General features: G+C 44.2%; 1 protein-coding gene across 3 annotated transcripts in view; it reads left to right on the top strand.

The window, feature by feature from the left end:
• Positions 1-17,559, top strand: part of LOC129177034 (netrin-G1-like) — a 120,673-nt gene that overhangs the window by 80,597 nt on the left and 22,517 nt on the right. For all 3 annotated transcript variants that reach the window (XM_054767724.1, XM_054767725.1, XM_054767723.1), the window contains exon 4: positions 11,405-11,577. In XM_054767724.1, coding sequence (XP_054623699.1) covers positions 11,405-11,577 — 173 coding nt within the window. The remainder of the gene's footprint in view (positions 1-11,404; positions 11,578-17,559) is intronic.

Here is a 17,559-nt window from a genome sequence, read left to right as displayed (position 1 = left end):
TTTTTCGGTCACGACCTTACCATAGGTGAGGGTGGGAAATTGGTCGACCGGTAAATTGAGAGCTTTGCCTTCCGGCTCAGCTCTCTCTTCACCGCGACAGTCCGGTACAGCGACCACATTACTGCAGACGCTGCACCGATCCGCCTATCGACCTCACACTCCAACCTTCCCTCACTCGTGAACAAGACCCCGAGATACTTGAACTTCTCTACCTGGGGCAGGACCTCATTCCCAACCCGGAGAGTGCAATTCACCCATTTCCAACTGGGAACCATGGACTCGGAGTTGGAGGTGCTGAGTCTCATCCCAGAAGCTTCACACCCAGCTGCAAACCTCCACAGTAAACGCTAAAGGTCACCGCCCGATGAGGCCATCAGGACCACATTGTCTGCAAGTAACAGAGACGAGATCCTAAGGCCTCCGAACTGGACTCCCTCGATGCTTTGCCTGTGCCTAGGAATTCTGTCGATGAAAATTACGAACAGAATCGGTGACAAAGGGTAGCCTTGGCGGAGGCCAACGTTCACCGGAACCAGGCTCGACTTACTGCTGGCAATGCGAACTAGGCTCCTGCTCCGGTTGTACAAGGACTGAATGACACGTAGTAGTGCGCCACCAATCCCATAGAGTTGGTCCAGTGTTCCGGGACCGAAACGAAAACCACACTGCACCTCCTGTAGCCAATGTTCGACTAACGGTCGTACCCTTATCTCCAGCACCCTGGAATACACTTTTGTTGTTTCAATGTAAGCCACCGTTTTTAATTTGCGTTGTTCTTCCTATGACGTCACTCTACACCAAGTTGATAAACATACCAACTTTGAAATGAAAGTTCTCCGTGGCGTACAACATTTTGGAACCTGTTTACATGCATGTGGGGAGGTACTCTACTGTACACGTCCCCAGGATGTGTGTAAAGAAAAAATTCCTGTTTGGGATAAGCTATTCAGCTTTTTTTTTAAATAAAAAATTACAATTTCAAAGTAGCAACTAGGACACACCTGAAAGACTGCTTTGCTACTTCCCCTCCAAAAAAGTCAGCCTTTCCTTGCAAAAGGGAGCGTCATCAAGTTTCTTTCTAACTTTCAGCAAGGCCAAATTTTCCCTCGCCCAGCCTCGATCCTTCCTGCCCATCTCACCTCCTCCCTACGCAGTATTTCATCTGTCAGATGTATCACTTCTCAGGACATGTGAGGCTTTTCCGAGTGTCATGTCAGGGAAAAGTTTTCCAGAGTTCTCAGTATGCATTTATACAGCATGGAGACACATTACCGCATCTGACCATGGCCGGCTTGAGAGAGAATCGGTGAGGAGGAGCTGCGTCAAGGGAGGCTGCTTTCCGTACACTTTTGTCTTATGTACATCAATCTTTCAAGGAAAAAAAAAAGACAAGGACTTTACATTGACAGAAGCGCTAAAAAGACAAATAAGGCTTTAAAATTTGATTAGCTGCAACGTGAAAAGTTGGTTATAGGGACCACACACAAACCTGTCATTCACTAAACCACAAATATTACAATTCACAAATCTGGTACATTTTTAAACATATAAAATCATGCACAAAGCAAACAAGAACATGAAATATCGACATGGTGAACTGTCGCAATATTTAATTTTTATTACTATTAAAATACATCCATCATAAACTTTTTTCACCATTTTACATTTCCAGGTGGTAGGAAATTGGGCGGAAGTCACCGAAGAAGAAAACGCACACAACAGCGTCACGTTCAACAGAAAGAATAGATTAAGATTCGAACGTGTGGACTCACTTTGGCATTTATGGTGTGGGTGGGACAAAGCTGGATAAGGACTTTGCAATATGTAAGATTTGTTTCACGGAAATACGACACACGGGCGGCACGACAACCGTGTTCAGCCAAATCCTTCACCATCACCCTCCTTGCAAAAAAATGTGCCTTGTCAGAAATGTTCATTTTTATATTTAAATGCTAAAAAAATATATTTTGTTATGTTTCTACCAGTTAATTTAGTTTGTTTTGGACAAAAAAAAAATTGTTTTAGTCATCCTAAATTGATTCATCTAAATTCATCTAAATTGATTTTGTTATAGTGTAGTTTAACCTGACTAAATGTAACATTTTAGTCAACTAAAATTAGAGTAAATTTCTAAAATATAAAGTAGATAATAATAGTTGTTATATTTTACTTCAGATTTGTTTTCAGATGTTAAATAATAATATCATATGAATAATAATATGATTATTTGCATGCATTCTCCGGTTAGCATACAATATAGAACGCATCTTGTCACGTTGTTAATAGACTGCATGAGTCCAACTGTGTTCTTAATGTTTTTTTGTTTTGTTTTTTTATCACAAAATGGCCTTTCTTGTTAGAATACTATTAACTAGCTCAACAAAATGGCAACCAAAACCGTCAGGTCGTCTATGATGTCATCAGCAGGTGTCTCGAAAATGTTATCAAAATTTTTATATATTTTAATTGTTTTTTTTTAAATAGTTTTACAATTACACTTTTACATGTATGAAACAATTCTAAATGCATCTATATGACAAAGAATGGAAGGGATAAATTTAACATTTAGGATTACTGTTATTTTCACTGAAGACGTTCCCAAAGACACAAAGTGGCAACAACATCAACCACCACCACCTTCCTGTTTTCATTCACGTCAAGGATCACGTCTTCAATATAGGTAAACGTAACCTTAAATGGTCATTTATCTCTTTCATTCATCGGAAGTATAGCCCTGTAGACATGAAGTAACACCCCTATAGTCAGCATTACACTCCTATTATTTCATTGTTTCACCAGATTGCACAACTATTATTCTACAGGGACTCTAGACAGCCACTAGCTAGCAAGCTAGCGAACTAAAAAGGTAGCGAGCTAACCAGTTCGCCTCAAATTTATTTTTTCTAAACTTAACTCATTGACTGCCAGCTAGGAGTTTTTGGCCATTTTCGCTGAACTTTCAAGACCCACAAAATTTTGTTTTAGGACTACATTAACTGACTACATCAGAAAAAAGTTTGTTTCTAGCCTTTTTGGGTCTTTAGATATTGGTGGCACATAGGTTACTTTCAGCAAAAACACTTGATTTTGATTAAAAAAAACCCACCGAAAACAAGCTTTTTCTACAGAGACGCAAATTCAAGAGTGACTGTGGGGTCTGCTGGATGTGGGGATGAATCCCTGCTGCTGACCGATCCAGACGGCAGCCACTCATCAAAAGAATCAGGGTTGGGTTCTGAGTCACCCGACTGAACTTCGGTGTCATGCCACATGGCTCAGCAATGCTAACCACTTGCTTGTTGCTTGGGCTACCATTGTCAACTGCATTTGTGTCTACGTCACCTACATCACCCATTGTCATCCATGCTGGCCACATTGAGTGCAAGGTAGGGTAATGTAATAAGGATGGATGTCTCACCCATGCAACATGACTGCTGTCTAGTGACCAGAATACTACATATCACTTGCATGTCAATATGTTTTGATGAATAATAGACCACAGTCTATCACAAAACAATGATCATTAATTAATTGATTAATTTGTGAAAAAAACGCAATATAGCAAGGGAGAAATAATCGAACCGCAATATTGCGAGGGACGACTGTATATGCATTTCAAATTGTTTTCTGCATTCCATTCCATTCCATTTTCCCGGGTCCGGGTCGCAGGGGCAGCAGTCTTAGTAGGGAAGCCCAGACTTCCCGGTCCCCGACCACCTCCTCCAGCTCCACCGGGAGGACACCAAGGCGTTCCCAGGCCAGCTGTGAGACATAATCCCTCCAGGGTGTCCTAGGCCTTCCCCGGAGCCTTCTCCCGGCTGGGCATGCCCAAAACACCTCACCAGGGAGGCGTCCGGGAGGCATCTGGAGTAGATGCCCAAGCCACCTCAGCTGGCTCCTCTCGTTGTGAAGGAGCAGCGGCTCTACTCTGAGCTCCTCCCGGATAACCCAGCTCCTCACCCTATCTCTTAGGGTTAGTCCTGCTACCCTGTGAAGAAAACTCGTTTCAGCCGCTTGTATCCGCGATCTCGTTCTTTCGGTCACGACCCAAAGCTCGTGACCATAGGTAAGGGTGGGAACATAGATCGAACGGTAAATTGAGAGCTTTGCCTTCCGATTCAGCTATCTCTTCACCACGACAGTCTGGTACAGCGACCGCATTACTGCAGACGCTGCGCCGATCCGCCTATCGACCTCACGCTCCAACCTTCCCTCACTCGTGAACAAGACCCCGAGATACTTGAATCCTCCACCTGGGGCAGGACCTCATTCCCAACCCGGAGGGAGCAATCCACCCTTTTCCGACTGAGGACCATGGCCTCAGATTTGGAGGTGCTGAGTCTCATCCCAGGAGCTTCACACTCAGATGCAAACCGTCCCAGTAAATGCTGCAGGTCACAGCCCGATGAAGCCATCAGGACCACATCGTCTGCAAATAGCAGAGATGAGATCCTAAGGCCCCTGAACTGGACTCCCTCGACACCTTGGCTGCGCCTAGAAATTCTGTCCATGAAAATTATGAACAGAATCGGTGACAAAGGGCAGCCTTGGCGGAGGCCAACGTTCACCGGAAACAGGGTTGACTTACTGCTGGCAATGTGAACCAGGCTCCGGCTCCGGTTGTACAAGGACTGAATGGCACGTAGTAGCACGCCACCAATCCCATACTCCCGGAGCACCCCCCACAGGACACCGCGAGGGACACGGTCGAATGCCTTTTCCAGGTACACAAAGCACATGGAGACCGGTTGGGCAAACTCCCAAGTACCCTCCAGTTCCCTTGCAAGTGTGTAGAGCTGGTCCAGTGTTCCGCGACCAGGACGAAAACCACATTGCACCTACTGTAGCCGAGGTTCGATTAACAGTCATACCCTTCTCTCCAGCACCCTGGAATAGACTTTCCCAGGGAGGCTGAGGAGTGTGATCCCCCTACAGTTGGAACACACTCTCCGGTCACCCTTCTTGAAAAGGGGGACCACCACCCCAGTCTGCTAATCCAGAGGTACTGTTCCCAACTTCCATGCAATGTTGAAGAGACGTGACAGCCAAGACAGTCCCGCAACATCCAGAGCCTTGAGGAATTCAGGGCCAAACTTGTCCACCCCCGGAGCTTTGCCACTCGGGAGCGTTTTGACTACCCCAGATACCTCAGCCACGGTAATGGAACTGTCCGCGTTTGTGTCCTCAGCCTCTGCTTCCTCTATGGAAGGTATGTCAGTGGGATTGAGAAGGGCCTCAAAGTATTCCTTTCACCGCCCAACTATATCCTCAGTCAAGGTCAGCAGGCACCCGTCCCCACTGTAAACAGTGTGGACCCGGAACTGCTTCCCCTTTCTGAGGCGCCGGACGTTTTGCCAGAACCTCTTCGAGGCCGACCGAAAGTCGTGTTCCATGGCCTCACCGAACTCCTCCCACACCCAAGTTTTTGCCTCGACCACCGCCGAAGCCGCAAGCCGCCTGGCCTGCCGGTACCTGTCAGCTGCTTCAGGAGTCCCACAAGCCATCCATGCTCGATAAGGACTCCTTCTTCAGCTTGATGGCAGCCCTGACCTCTGGTGTCCTCCATCGGGTTCGGGGCTTGCCGCCACGACTGGCACCGGCCACCTTGCGGCCACAGCTCCGATCGGCTGCCCCAGCAATGGAGGCATGGAATAGAGCCCATTCGGACTCAATATCCTCGTCCTCCCCCGGGATGCAGGCGAAGCTCTGCCGGAGGTGAGAGCTGAACACTCGACAAACAGGAGACTCTGCCAAACGTTCCCAGCACACCCTCACTACACGTTTGGGTCTCCCGGGTCTGTCCGGCATCCTCCCCCGCCATCTAATCCAACTAATCACTAATCACTAATCAGGTGGTGATCAGTTGACAGCTCAGCCCCTCTCTTTACGCGCGTGTCCAGAACATGCGGACGCAGGTCTGATGATACGACTACAGAGTCGATCATAGACCTGCGGCCAAGGGTGTCCTGGTGCCATGTGCACTTATGGACATCCTTATGTTCGAACATGGTGTTTGTGATGGAGAAACTGTGTAGTCCAACAACATCACACCGCACGAGTTCATATCGGGGAGGCCGTTCCTCCCAATCACGCCCCTCCAGTTCACACTGTCATTGCCCACATGGGAAGTTGAAGTCTCCCAGCAAAACGACAGAGTCACCAGTTGGGGTGCTCTCCAGCACCCCTCTGATGGACTCCAGGAAGGCTGGGTACTCTGAACTGCCGTTCGGCGCATACACACAAATGACAGTCAGGACCCCTTCCCCAATCCGGAGGTGTAAGGAACTGACCCTCTTGTTCACCGGGGATGACTCCAACACAGAGGCACCGAGCCGGGGGGCTATTAATAACCCCACACTAGCTCGCCGCCTCTCCCCTGCAGCAACTCCAGAGTAGAACAAGGTCCACCCCCTCTCGGGGAGTTTGGATTCAGAACCCAAACTGTGTGTCAAGGTGAGTCCGACTATATCTAGTTGGAATGTCTCAACCTCTCTCACAAGTTCGGGCTCCTTCCCAGCCAGAGAAGTGACATTCCATGTCGCAAGAACCAGATTTGGCCTCCGAAGACCAGGTCGCCCAAAGCGCAATGCACCGGACCCTTATGCTTGCCCCCGCAGGTGGTGGGTCTACGAGGAGGAGATCCCGTGTGGCTTGTTCGGGCTGAGCCCGGCCGGGCCTCACGGGTGAGAGCCTGGTATCCCATGTCCGGGCGAGGTGCGGTCTCTCCTAATAATAACACTTTGAATAAGACAATTATTATGCAAATTGTCATTTTTTTTCACATCCGTGCCTGCAGATGGGCTGATTCACTTGTAGATTTTGCTTCGAGTTAGTTGTGTTTTTTGCGATGATAATCTCTCCACACGGTTGACACACCATCTTATTCTTCATATGTGAAATGTGTTCTTTTTGCCATCGTTTTTGTCGACGTGTATTTGTTCTGATTAGTTATCGACTCTTGTTTTGTCAGGGAAAAAAAAGTTTTTGATGAAAACTGTGATGAAAATGATCCATCATTGAAGGTTTCTACTTGATAGAGTTCATCTATTTGTGAGGCATGAGATGTTGGGGGTATACGGCGAACCGAGCTTAGTGGGTTAACGAGCTGCGTTGACTTGAAAGCCGGACTTACGTGTTGAGCAAAGGTAGCTCTTTTTTAAAGCAGCTCATTCACCATGGTAACTTAGGCTAAACTCAAAACCGTGTCGGGACCGGGTTATGTCCAGGCTTTCAGCTTGAAATCAGCTATGAAAGTGCCACTGTTTCACTGTTTAACTAATTTGGAGTTGGCGTCACCATTTATTGACAACCTACGAGGTTCCCTTAGGGGACATGGAGAAAGAATTAAAACAAGAGCATCCACTGATTATCCATCTATAAGCGAGATCGACTTTCAGATGAGGGAATACACTAGATATGCTCACATGAGCACCAGGAATAAAATGCAATATGAAATATTGCTAATTAGGCCAACATTAGCAGATGTAAACCACCGCAGTCCTTACGTGAGTACTCACGTCAACACTGCCAACTAGTGGTCACAATGAGATGCAACAAGAAAAAAATAAGTTTTTGTATTTTTAGTGGTTAGCATGTTGGCCAACTCAGTAACAGCCTGGAGATCGGGAAGACCTGGGTTCAATTCTCCCTTGGGCATCTCTGTGTGGAGTTTGCATGTTCTCCCTGTGCGTGGGTTTTCTCCGGGTACTCCGGTTTCCTCCCACATTCCAAAAACATGCATGTTAGGTTAATTGGAGACTCTAAATTGTCCATAGGTATGAATGTGAGTGTTAATGGTTGTTTGTCTATATGTGCCCTGCGATTGGCTGGCGACCAGTCCAGGGTGTACCCTGCCTGTCGCCTAAAGTCAGCTGGGATAGACTCCAGCATGCCCCCATGACCCTAAAGAGGAGAAGCGGTATAAAAAATGGATGGATGGAAGTTTTTACTACAATTTATTTATTTTCCAAATGGATAAGTGTTAAAATGTTGAAATGAAAAGACTAGTAAGGTATACCACGCACGGAGGCCTAGTGGCTAGCATGTTGGCCACACAGTCACAGTCAGGAGATCGGGAAGACCTGGGTTCGAATCTCCCTAGGGCATTTCTGTGTGGAGTTTGCATGTTCTCACCGTGCGTGGGTTTACTCCGGTTTCCTCCCACATTCCAGAAACATGCAGGTTGATTGGCGACTATGAATGTGAGTGTGAATAGTTGTTTGCGATTGGCTGGCGACCAGTCCAGGGTTGCCCGACCCTAATGAGGAGAAGCGGTATAGAAAATGTATGGATAGTTTGGGTATAGTTTGTGTAATAAATCAGTGTTAACTTGCCCATTACATGCTCAGCATCATTCTGTCAGTGGTCCTTCCGTGCTCTATTGGCTTTTAGCAGTCATAATCTCTCATAATGCTCCATAATAATTACATACTATTTTTTTGTAAAATACTCTGACTGGGATCGCTTCACTTATCAGCAGAAGTACAATAATATGCCGTCAAACACCCCCTTTCATGTGAATGCGCGCTTAGCACAAAGTCGAAAACCAGACTTGACAAAGTAAGTTGATAACCACTGTCGCAGGACCACTTACTGTAAGTCTGATTGCGGATGTTAGGTTTTGTCGAGTTGCATTTTGAGCACAAAGCCTGTTTTTTTTTTAGCCACTTTCGCCGTATAACCCCGTTGTGAGGCTGTTTGTCAGGCAACAAAAATAAAACCTGTTTACATTTATGTTGCCATAACTACAACAACAAATAGCTAAGCTAAAGCTAAATGATATCTCTTAACGGTGCTCAATGTTTGAATATTGGGAATAGCAAAGCCTTTGGGCTGAGTGGATGAAAAGTCACCTTAACTATATAAAATGTTTTTGTAACCAAAGGGCTGCACAAGCTCTCATGTCTCGTATTGGGAATAGCAAAAAAAAACCCTCTTGATTTTTAAATGACAGTGCCAGCGGCAAAAGCATCCATGTCCCAGCGATCCCTCCCTCCCCTCCTTTCCTCCCTCCGTCCCTCTAGACTCCACATCCCCTGCCCGCGCCATTCAGGCCAGATGATCCAGATTTTGCTGGTTTTTAATTAAGTGGAAGGTCAAATCTCATCGCTGCTGACTTCAGGGAGCCGCTGCTGTCTGCGTGGCAGAAGGGCGACACCCAGTCATTAATTTCATGGCGCAAAGGGGAGTTTTCATTGATTAAAAAGTTAGGGACTGTGTGGAAATGAACGGTGGAAGGTGGAATAAATACGTGGTCTGATATCAACATGATGGAGTTTGTATGGCTTCAAAAGTGCCCTTTTAGATTCATCTTTACGGCTTACAGTATTTTTCCCCATCTTTAAATATATTTTAGAGGTGACACAATAGTGTATTGAATGTGTGTTAGCGTTGATGTTGGAATTTATACAGTTTAAAAATGCTTTTAGTAAGTCCTACTGGGAACACGCCCTTTTGTGTGTGTGTGTGTGTGTGTGTGTAGTTAATAATAGTGAGCTGCGTTTGTGCATGCCTGAAGGAGTCAAACTTACATAATTATAAGAGTGTCCAAATCTCACTTTTTAGAGTTGGGACACTATAAACAGATTCCTGCCAGGGAATCCTTTTTGTGTGTGTGTGAATGTTTTTTTTGTTCCGAGAACGCACGTAGAACGATGAATAAACTAGCTTTTGTTTCCTTTCTTCCTTTTAATATGCAGTGTGCGCCAAGCGTTCATGAGGAGTTCAAGCGCACTGCGTATTTCTGAGGCATTTGTGTGCTTTTTTTGTTACGGCTGCAAAATAAGCCACCAAGATGCCAAAAGAAGTCGCAAGTGCCAGAACTTTGATAAAGAAGATGAATATTCAAGAAATAAGTCGGAGCAAAGTATGAATGTAATGTAATGTCAAGGTTCCTTAACTTACACAGGTTGCAGGGGTAACGGTTTAAGGGAGAATAATAACAGAAAGTCAGGTCGGATAGTGTGTGTAACGATCTTTGTACTTGCTGCTGAATACTATACAATAAAGTTCATGTGAGCAAGTATACAGCTCTAACCATCCACCATTTAAATTTAACTTTGTAACAGACTAGAATAAAAAAGCATCCACATGGCTCTTCCATTGTACTTTTGTTAATGACGTACTCTATGAACTGCCCTCTGCGAGTTGTTGCTGATGTCAACAGTTGTTTTAGCCTCTACAGCTCTGACAATCAACAGCTGATGATTTCCTTGTTCTTCCTGTTGCACGTTTGTTGCTTAGTACACAAGTGATTTCTTTCTTCTACAGGACATTCCAAATGGTTGTAGTGGCTATGAGCAATGTTTGTGCAATTCTTCTGACTGATTTTCCATCTGCTCTCATGTTCATGTTTGTTTTTCACCCATAGACACGTTTCTGGTTTCATGTTGTTTTCACCTCTAAAAGGAGTTTGCACAGCCAAAACCTATCCTACCCAATCTGAAAGTGAGCGTAGACATTGACCAACATGCTATTGATTGATTGAATAAGTGATGTAATAGGACACACCTGGGCAACAAAAGTTGCTATATTCTAAGCTGTGCAACTGATCCATATGTAAATACCTGGAGATAAAAGCTTGCTCTCTGCTCTCATATTCATCGTTTCTTGTCTAACCCAAATGTTGCCAGTCTACAGCAAAAGTAAAGGAATTGGCCTGACTGTTCCAATACTTTTGAACAGCACTGTATGTGTTGCGTATTGTTGCTGCTCATTTACTGCCCATCTCCTGCTGCGGGGTATAGTTTCCCTTTCCCCTCAGTGATCTATCATTAATGTGAGATGTCACCGCAAGGTCAGGAAGTCAATTAGGATGGATGTATTTTGGATCAGCGCTGTCATTTCTCTGTCTCGTGTTCTCTGGCGTGGCGGCATCACATACCCGACTCTGGTCACAAACCATGTGAGGAATGAATGAGTGATGAGAAGCACTTTGTACAAACAAAACCGCCATGCAAATGATTAGTGATATGTGTGTGTGTGTGTGTGTGCTCTGGGGAGGGGTCGAGTGTCAAATCAAGTGAATGGTCACCCATTTTCTGACTGGTTCTGTATCTCTTTTTAACCTCCTGGCAAAACAGGGAAAGGAGAGCCAAGCTTATCTTGAAGCTATCGGCACTCAATCAGATTCCTGTTTCACGGCGCTTTAGCAAAGAGAGCCTTTCATTTAGCTCTCAGCGCGGAAAAAGCGGACTATTTGCCTCAGAGGCGGTGACAAATGAGGGCTTGTTTTTTTCTTTTTCTTATTTCCCTCCCAAAGCAGAACATAATCAAGCTTTGTTGAGACACCTCGAGCTGGATTTCAATTTACTGCCATCAAAAGTGTGAAATAAACGCACAGCGTTGGTATTGATTTCTTTGTGTGCGGACGTGACAGCTCTGTGTTCTTCTGTCTTGGTCTCAGGTGCAAGTGCAATTTGCACGCCAACAGCTGCGTGTTCGACAAGGGCAAGCTGGGCTGCGAGTGTGAGCACAACACCACAGGGCCCGACTGCAGCCGCTGCAAGAGGCACTACCACGGACGAGCCTGGAGCGTGGGCTCCTACCTGCCGATACCCAAAGGAACTGCAAATATATGTGAGTTAACTGTGTTGAAATACAAGCGATTTGGGTTTCAAAGCCCCAGTTTAGTTGCGTCAAGCCATGCTGAGTCACACCATCAAGATGGGCCATCCAGGCAGGTCCAAGTGCCCTCGACCTACCCCCAAGTGGGCTATGGTGTTGCCAAGAAGCATCAACTCATGTCTGGGCAGGAGACCAAAGAACAAAATGGCCAAAGTTTTTCTGTTTTCTCATGCTCGAAAGTTTAAACAGGGCCCCTATTGTGCTTAAGTGACTTATTAATGACGTTGTAATGGTAATATGTGTCCTTAGAGCCTATTTATGATCACCAGATTTGAGAAATCGACCTTTGAGAGATGAGGCCTTCAAAAGCTCCATTTTGAAGTTGCAGCATTTCATGACGTCCTAAAGGAAAACCTTCCTTCCTCAAGGACATGATACCACCTCTGACCCGCCTTACAGTACCCACCGCTTGTAAAAATGTAATTAAACAGGTAAATTAGATGTGCATTCCACTTAAACAGCTATAATATAATAAGTATGACATACTTACAGGCAAACACTTTATAAGGCTCACCAAGGGACAGGTCTGACACATAGCAAACGTTGTTGGTCTTCTTCTATGACAGCGAGTTTAAGAACAATGGGCCTCATTCACGAACATCTTCTTAAAAGTCTTCTTAAGAAGTGTACTTAAGAAGGCGCAGGTTGGAAACTGCGCCACATTCACGACACGTTCTTAAGTAGGGATAATCGTTCGCACCGGTGTTCTTAGGTTGATGAATGCCAACTGCGATGCCCGTGCATGTGAGGCCTAATTTGCATAGGTCACCGCCTATTATTTCCTATATAAGGTAAAAAATGTGCCGTGCGCAACAGGCAGCTGGAGGTGGAGATGGCAACGCGCAAGGGCAAGACTGAGGAGCAGCTGGACAACAAACGAAAGAAAAACTTAAATTCTACAGAAATAGAGGTGCTTTTACAAGGAGTGACCGAACACAAGACCACCTTATTTTCACGTGTATCCACCGGTCATCAGGCCATCCAAAACGAGTCGGCATGGAGCACCATTGCAGGAAACATAAATGCCGTTTCCACGGAGAAACGCACCACCGCAGAGGTTAAAAAGAAGTGTTTTGACTTAAAATAGACTAAAAAAAAAGATTGGACTGCACCGAAGAGATTTGGAGGAAACGAGAGGTGGGCCATCAATCAGAAACCAAACCATTTCGGAAACTCTAGAAAATATTTACACAATCATGATGGAAAAATAAAGTCAAAATACATAGTTTGTGTGTGACAATGTATTTTTTCTGTGGTTACATTTGATTAGACGCTGCCTAATTAATACAGCAGCCCCGTGCTCTGGCTCAAGACGTGGCTGGGAGCCCATGTCGTTACCTGGGGGTGCTCCGTGCGCAATAGACACACCACGTTTCATTGCGATGTTATTCTGATGATCCTGCACACCTGCAAGAACAGAACTGAAGCCTGAAGCCTGAAGCAGGACATCAAATATTCGTGGCTTTCAGCAAATAAATCTCCATGGTCCCTATACATTCTCTCTCTGCACAGCGCACGTCCAGCCAGCTACTTTTTTTTTTTTTTGATGAATTGGGATTTGAATATATATTTATCCATGGAGTATATTTTAGTTGTTTTGATGATAAATAATTGTTGGGATATTTTATTTGCACTACATTTTTTGGGATCAGGTTGCATAATCCATCATGAGGGCGATTGCACATTGAAAGTGCAAGCTGTGCTTGTGCGTAAGAGTCCTCCTGAGCGTTCATGGAATTTGTTCTTAGATCTAAGAACTGTGAGTTAAGAACACGTTTTGTGAATGCCAAAAATCTTCGTAAGAAGGCTTTAAGAACACATTGCAAACATAAGAACGTTTCGTGAATGAGGCCCAAAGTACAGAGCGTTGTCACCACCTATAGGAGTGACGACACCCCGCTGCATAAAAAATCTCCTTCAGAATAAAAGCGCAAGATTAAGAGCCACTGGTTGAGAATCACTGATTTATAACACATGAAGTTTATATTCAAAACTATGTATGCTCCTGTTACAATTTTGTTCATTCACACTGGTACTCGATACAAGACTTTCACAATTTATGCCACAGACCTGACCTTAAGTAGCTTAAAAATTAATATACAATAGTAATCCCTTAATGTTTAAAGTTCACATTCCAAATCCAAAGTTTTGTTGTAATGTAACATTACCCTTCCTGCCATTGTAGACTGACACACACCAGCCTGTTTAATGAATAATCCTGTCATTCTTTCCTGAGAAAGCGCCCATCAGCAATTCACAATGTTTTATCTCCAACAAGAGTCGTGTAATGCTGTCTACTTTTCTGCTCCTGTGCTCTCTCGTAGGCAGAAGGTGCTCTTTTGCATTATCCCCATTATAATCTTGGATGGGAGTTGAGTCACATTCATCAAATCCCATGCCGTAGGCGGGGGGCTCATTGCCTCTATAAATCTAATAGAGTCACTCAGGGATGCGCTGGTGGTGGACAGGCAGGCGAGGCCAGATGGTGGAAGATCTCGCCCTCTGCTCGTCTGTTCACACTGATTCAGCCTCACAGTCAGACACTCTCGCGGCAGCCGTCAGCGGCTATTTGAGATGTTCCGTTTGCTTCTTGCCCTGTTTGTGTGTAACATTTTTATTGATCGCTGATTTTGTGTCAGGAAATCTGAGCGTTTGTTCCTCGATCATATCACATCTCCCAACAACTGTTGGTGCATGCCAAACGCCGCGCGGTGCACAAGTTTGCGGAGCGGCTGGTTGGAAACCCGAGAAGATATTGCCGGGTTCACCTTGCACCTCGCCTACTGCATTGTGCTTCCTGCCGGCAGATTGACAGGCAGTTATTAAAAAAATCCAACACATGGCCGCATCTGCACTGAACTGATGAAAGCGAGGTCTCGCCATTTCAAAAGCAATATTAGCTCTTATTTGGCAGTGGCATAAAATGCAATAATGTCGCACATGCGAGTGACGAAACAATATTGCTCCCCCCGGGTGCCGAATGAACTTATTTTGATTTTGAATTATTCTTATTTCTGGTGAGTAACGCCTGAGCTTGGAACGTGCCTTCACCCATTACGTGAAGCCAAATATTAAACATACAGTGCCTCATACCAAGACAAATACGCTGAGCCTGCAGAACGTAATTAGGGTTTAATAGTGTTCATCTGTCATTAGGGTCTTTCTCTTTAATCATGGCGCTCCTTTATCTTGCAGGTTGGAACATGATGAGGTCTATTATTGTTGCAGATATCAGAACCTACATGATCCTGAATTATTTCAGACCGGTGCAACTAACATTTTTGTAGCAGATGTCCGAAAAACAGCAATACACTGTTGTCATATATAGGGTTGGGCATCAAGTCTCGAGCATCAATGGGAGCCGGGACTAACATTCCTATTCTCCCGGGATCGTTCAAATATTTTTATTTTGATTCATAGTGTTCATGCCCACTTCGCAGACCAGAAGAAATGGCCGGCTAGCACCTATCCCTTTAACTTAGTAGTTATTTTCTATCATGCCCCCACTGGGGGACCGAAATGTTTTTGCACCCCCCTCACCTTTTGAAATACTATTGAGAAACTGATAATATCAATTTATCTGTACTGTACAGTCTGAACTGGAAACAGAAACCAGCAAAGTGCAACAAAATTGAGAGCAGTGACGCATACAAGCATATTCAAGAGTCAAATTGCATGCTGAGTACCATGCACAAATTCATACATGTTGGCAGGTCTGCATTAATTTTGAAAGTCCTCCCTGCCTCTCACACCCCCTGACAGTTCACCGCGACCCAGCCAGGGGGCCCCACCCCAATATTTGAGAAGCACTGCTTTAACTTGATAAGAAAGAGCAGTGGCCTCAGTGCAATATTTACAGTACAACACAATGATATCATGCAAAGGAGGGTTCACCACCAACATGATTAATGTTCACAAATTGTAGAAATAACACAGCACCTCAGAGAACCTCCTCTAAGCAATCAGAATCAGGGAAGTCAAAAAATAAATGGCGTCTGTTTCAGGATGCTAGCTGGGTGTTAAGAAAGGACGGGAGCTAGAGCTACGGCTAGGCAAATTTATTGTTTGCACAGTACATCTCTGTTAGCAGCAGTCTAGAGACCTTCTCAATTCACACAACACACTTCCAACCTTCAAAATAAAAGCGCTTTGTGCTATATCCTGTTTAATTTGTGTTAACAAAATAAGGGTGTCATAAAAAATTGCTTAAAAGACACCTACATTGAGGCAGCAAACAAAGTATATTACTTCTCAAAAGTAAACATACTTTGTGAAAGGGTACTCCTGTATAAATAAACTTCATAACATTTATATTCAAGATGAATGATTTGCTATTTATATACTGGTTGAAAATAGCCTTGTAAGAAATTTATAGTAGAGTTGATAAAATGTTCATACCATTAAACAATTCATGGAGAAGTTCAGACATTTCATCGAAAAAGAACTCTGGTCAGCACCCTCATTTAAACCATGCAAACTTTTATGACCGTTCCTCTTAAAAGCGTTCGAACGATGCCCAACCCTAGTCATATAGAGCAGTGGTTCTCAACTTGTGGGTCGCTACCCACATTTTCAGTGGGTTGCCAGTCTAAAAAAAAATTGTATAATGACTAGGCGAGATTAAAACAGGGCAGCCAGAAGCCAGTCAGACTGTGAACTATGGCATATCTACTATAATGATAATACGGTATAATATGGAAGTGTCAGTTTGCGAGGCAGGATTGGAACCGCACCTTAAGTGCTTTACTCACACTGTTAACCTTCGCCGCCGTACTGCTGTGTAAGCAGTGCGGGTCTAAAAGCTGCATAAACCCCTCCACATGCAATTCAACCTCCGACCAGCAACAGAGCCAAGAAGGAAGAGCTTGGAAACTACCCTTCTTCGCCTGACAGCACCTTGCCTTCCTGGTGAAACTTGCATGGATGTCCAAAGTGTGGCGCAGGGGCCATCTGTTAAACGTGGATTATTGCAGAAATAAAACAAACAAAAACCCAGCAAAAGTGGAACACTAGAGCAAAAAGTCATCATGTAACTAGAAAAAGCTAAAATGTTGATATGCCTAGTAAAAACAAAGATTTGTCTTCAAATATATGTACAGTATAATGTTATTTTTTCATTATAAATATCATTTATCATTTATTTTTTATGATTTATTTTTTTAAGTGCCGTTTATCAACCTTGCTCTCTTGTTATCATTATACAAGTAATACTTACAGTGGTGTGAAAAAGTGTTTGCCCCTTCCTGATTTTTTTCCATGTTTGTCAGACTGAAATGTTTCAGATCGTCTCACAAATTTAAATATTAGTCAATGACAACACAACTGAACACAAAATGCAGTTTTTAAATGAAACTTCTTATTATTAAGGGAGAAAAAAAAATCCAAACCTACATGACCATAACTTAAAACATAACTTAAAGGGTCACAAACTGTGCTTCAATATGTTCTATATTGTTTGTAATTATGTTCTACGTTGTTCGCTTTTTTGAAAGTGAACGTTAAATTAGCAAAAATTACATTTAAGATAGTGGCGGGAAATTTTTCTGATCTCCGTCCCAGAATATGGGCGTTTCCCAAGTGACGTCAGCGCAGTCGAACGTCAAAAGTAAACAAACATGAGAGAATGGACGAGATGGAAGATGTTTACAGTGATTATAGCAAAGATTTGAGCGATGCGTCATTAGTTTTAGGGGAGGAAGAAACATCTGGAGATGAAATTGAGAACTTACAGAACATGGAATCAAGCAATATTTATTAGAACCACCGACGATGGGACTATATGTCTGATGCTGAGGTGTTCGATGACAAAGACATGGAGATGAAGATTGGTAATAGTAATGGTAATGCCTCACTTGCCTCAGTTGAGGTCAGTGTTCATGACTCCACCATAAGAAAGACACTGGGCAAAAACTGCCTGTGTGGCAGAGTTCCAAG

The sequence above is a fragment of the Dunckerocampus dactyliophorus genome, chromosome 2 (genome assembly GCF_027744805.1).
Source record: "Dunckerocampus dactyliophorus isolate RoL2022-P2 chromosome 2, RoL_Ddac_1.1, whole genome shotgun sequence".
Taxonomy (NCBI): domain Eukaryota; kingdom Metazoa; phylum Chordata; class Actinopteri; order Syngnathiformes; family Syngnathidae; genus Dunckerocampus; species Dunckerocampus dactyliophorus.
The sequence above is the reverse complement of the archived record's forward strand: the minus strand, read 5'-3'. Positions and strand labels throughout refer to the sequence as shown.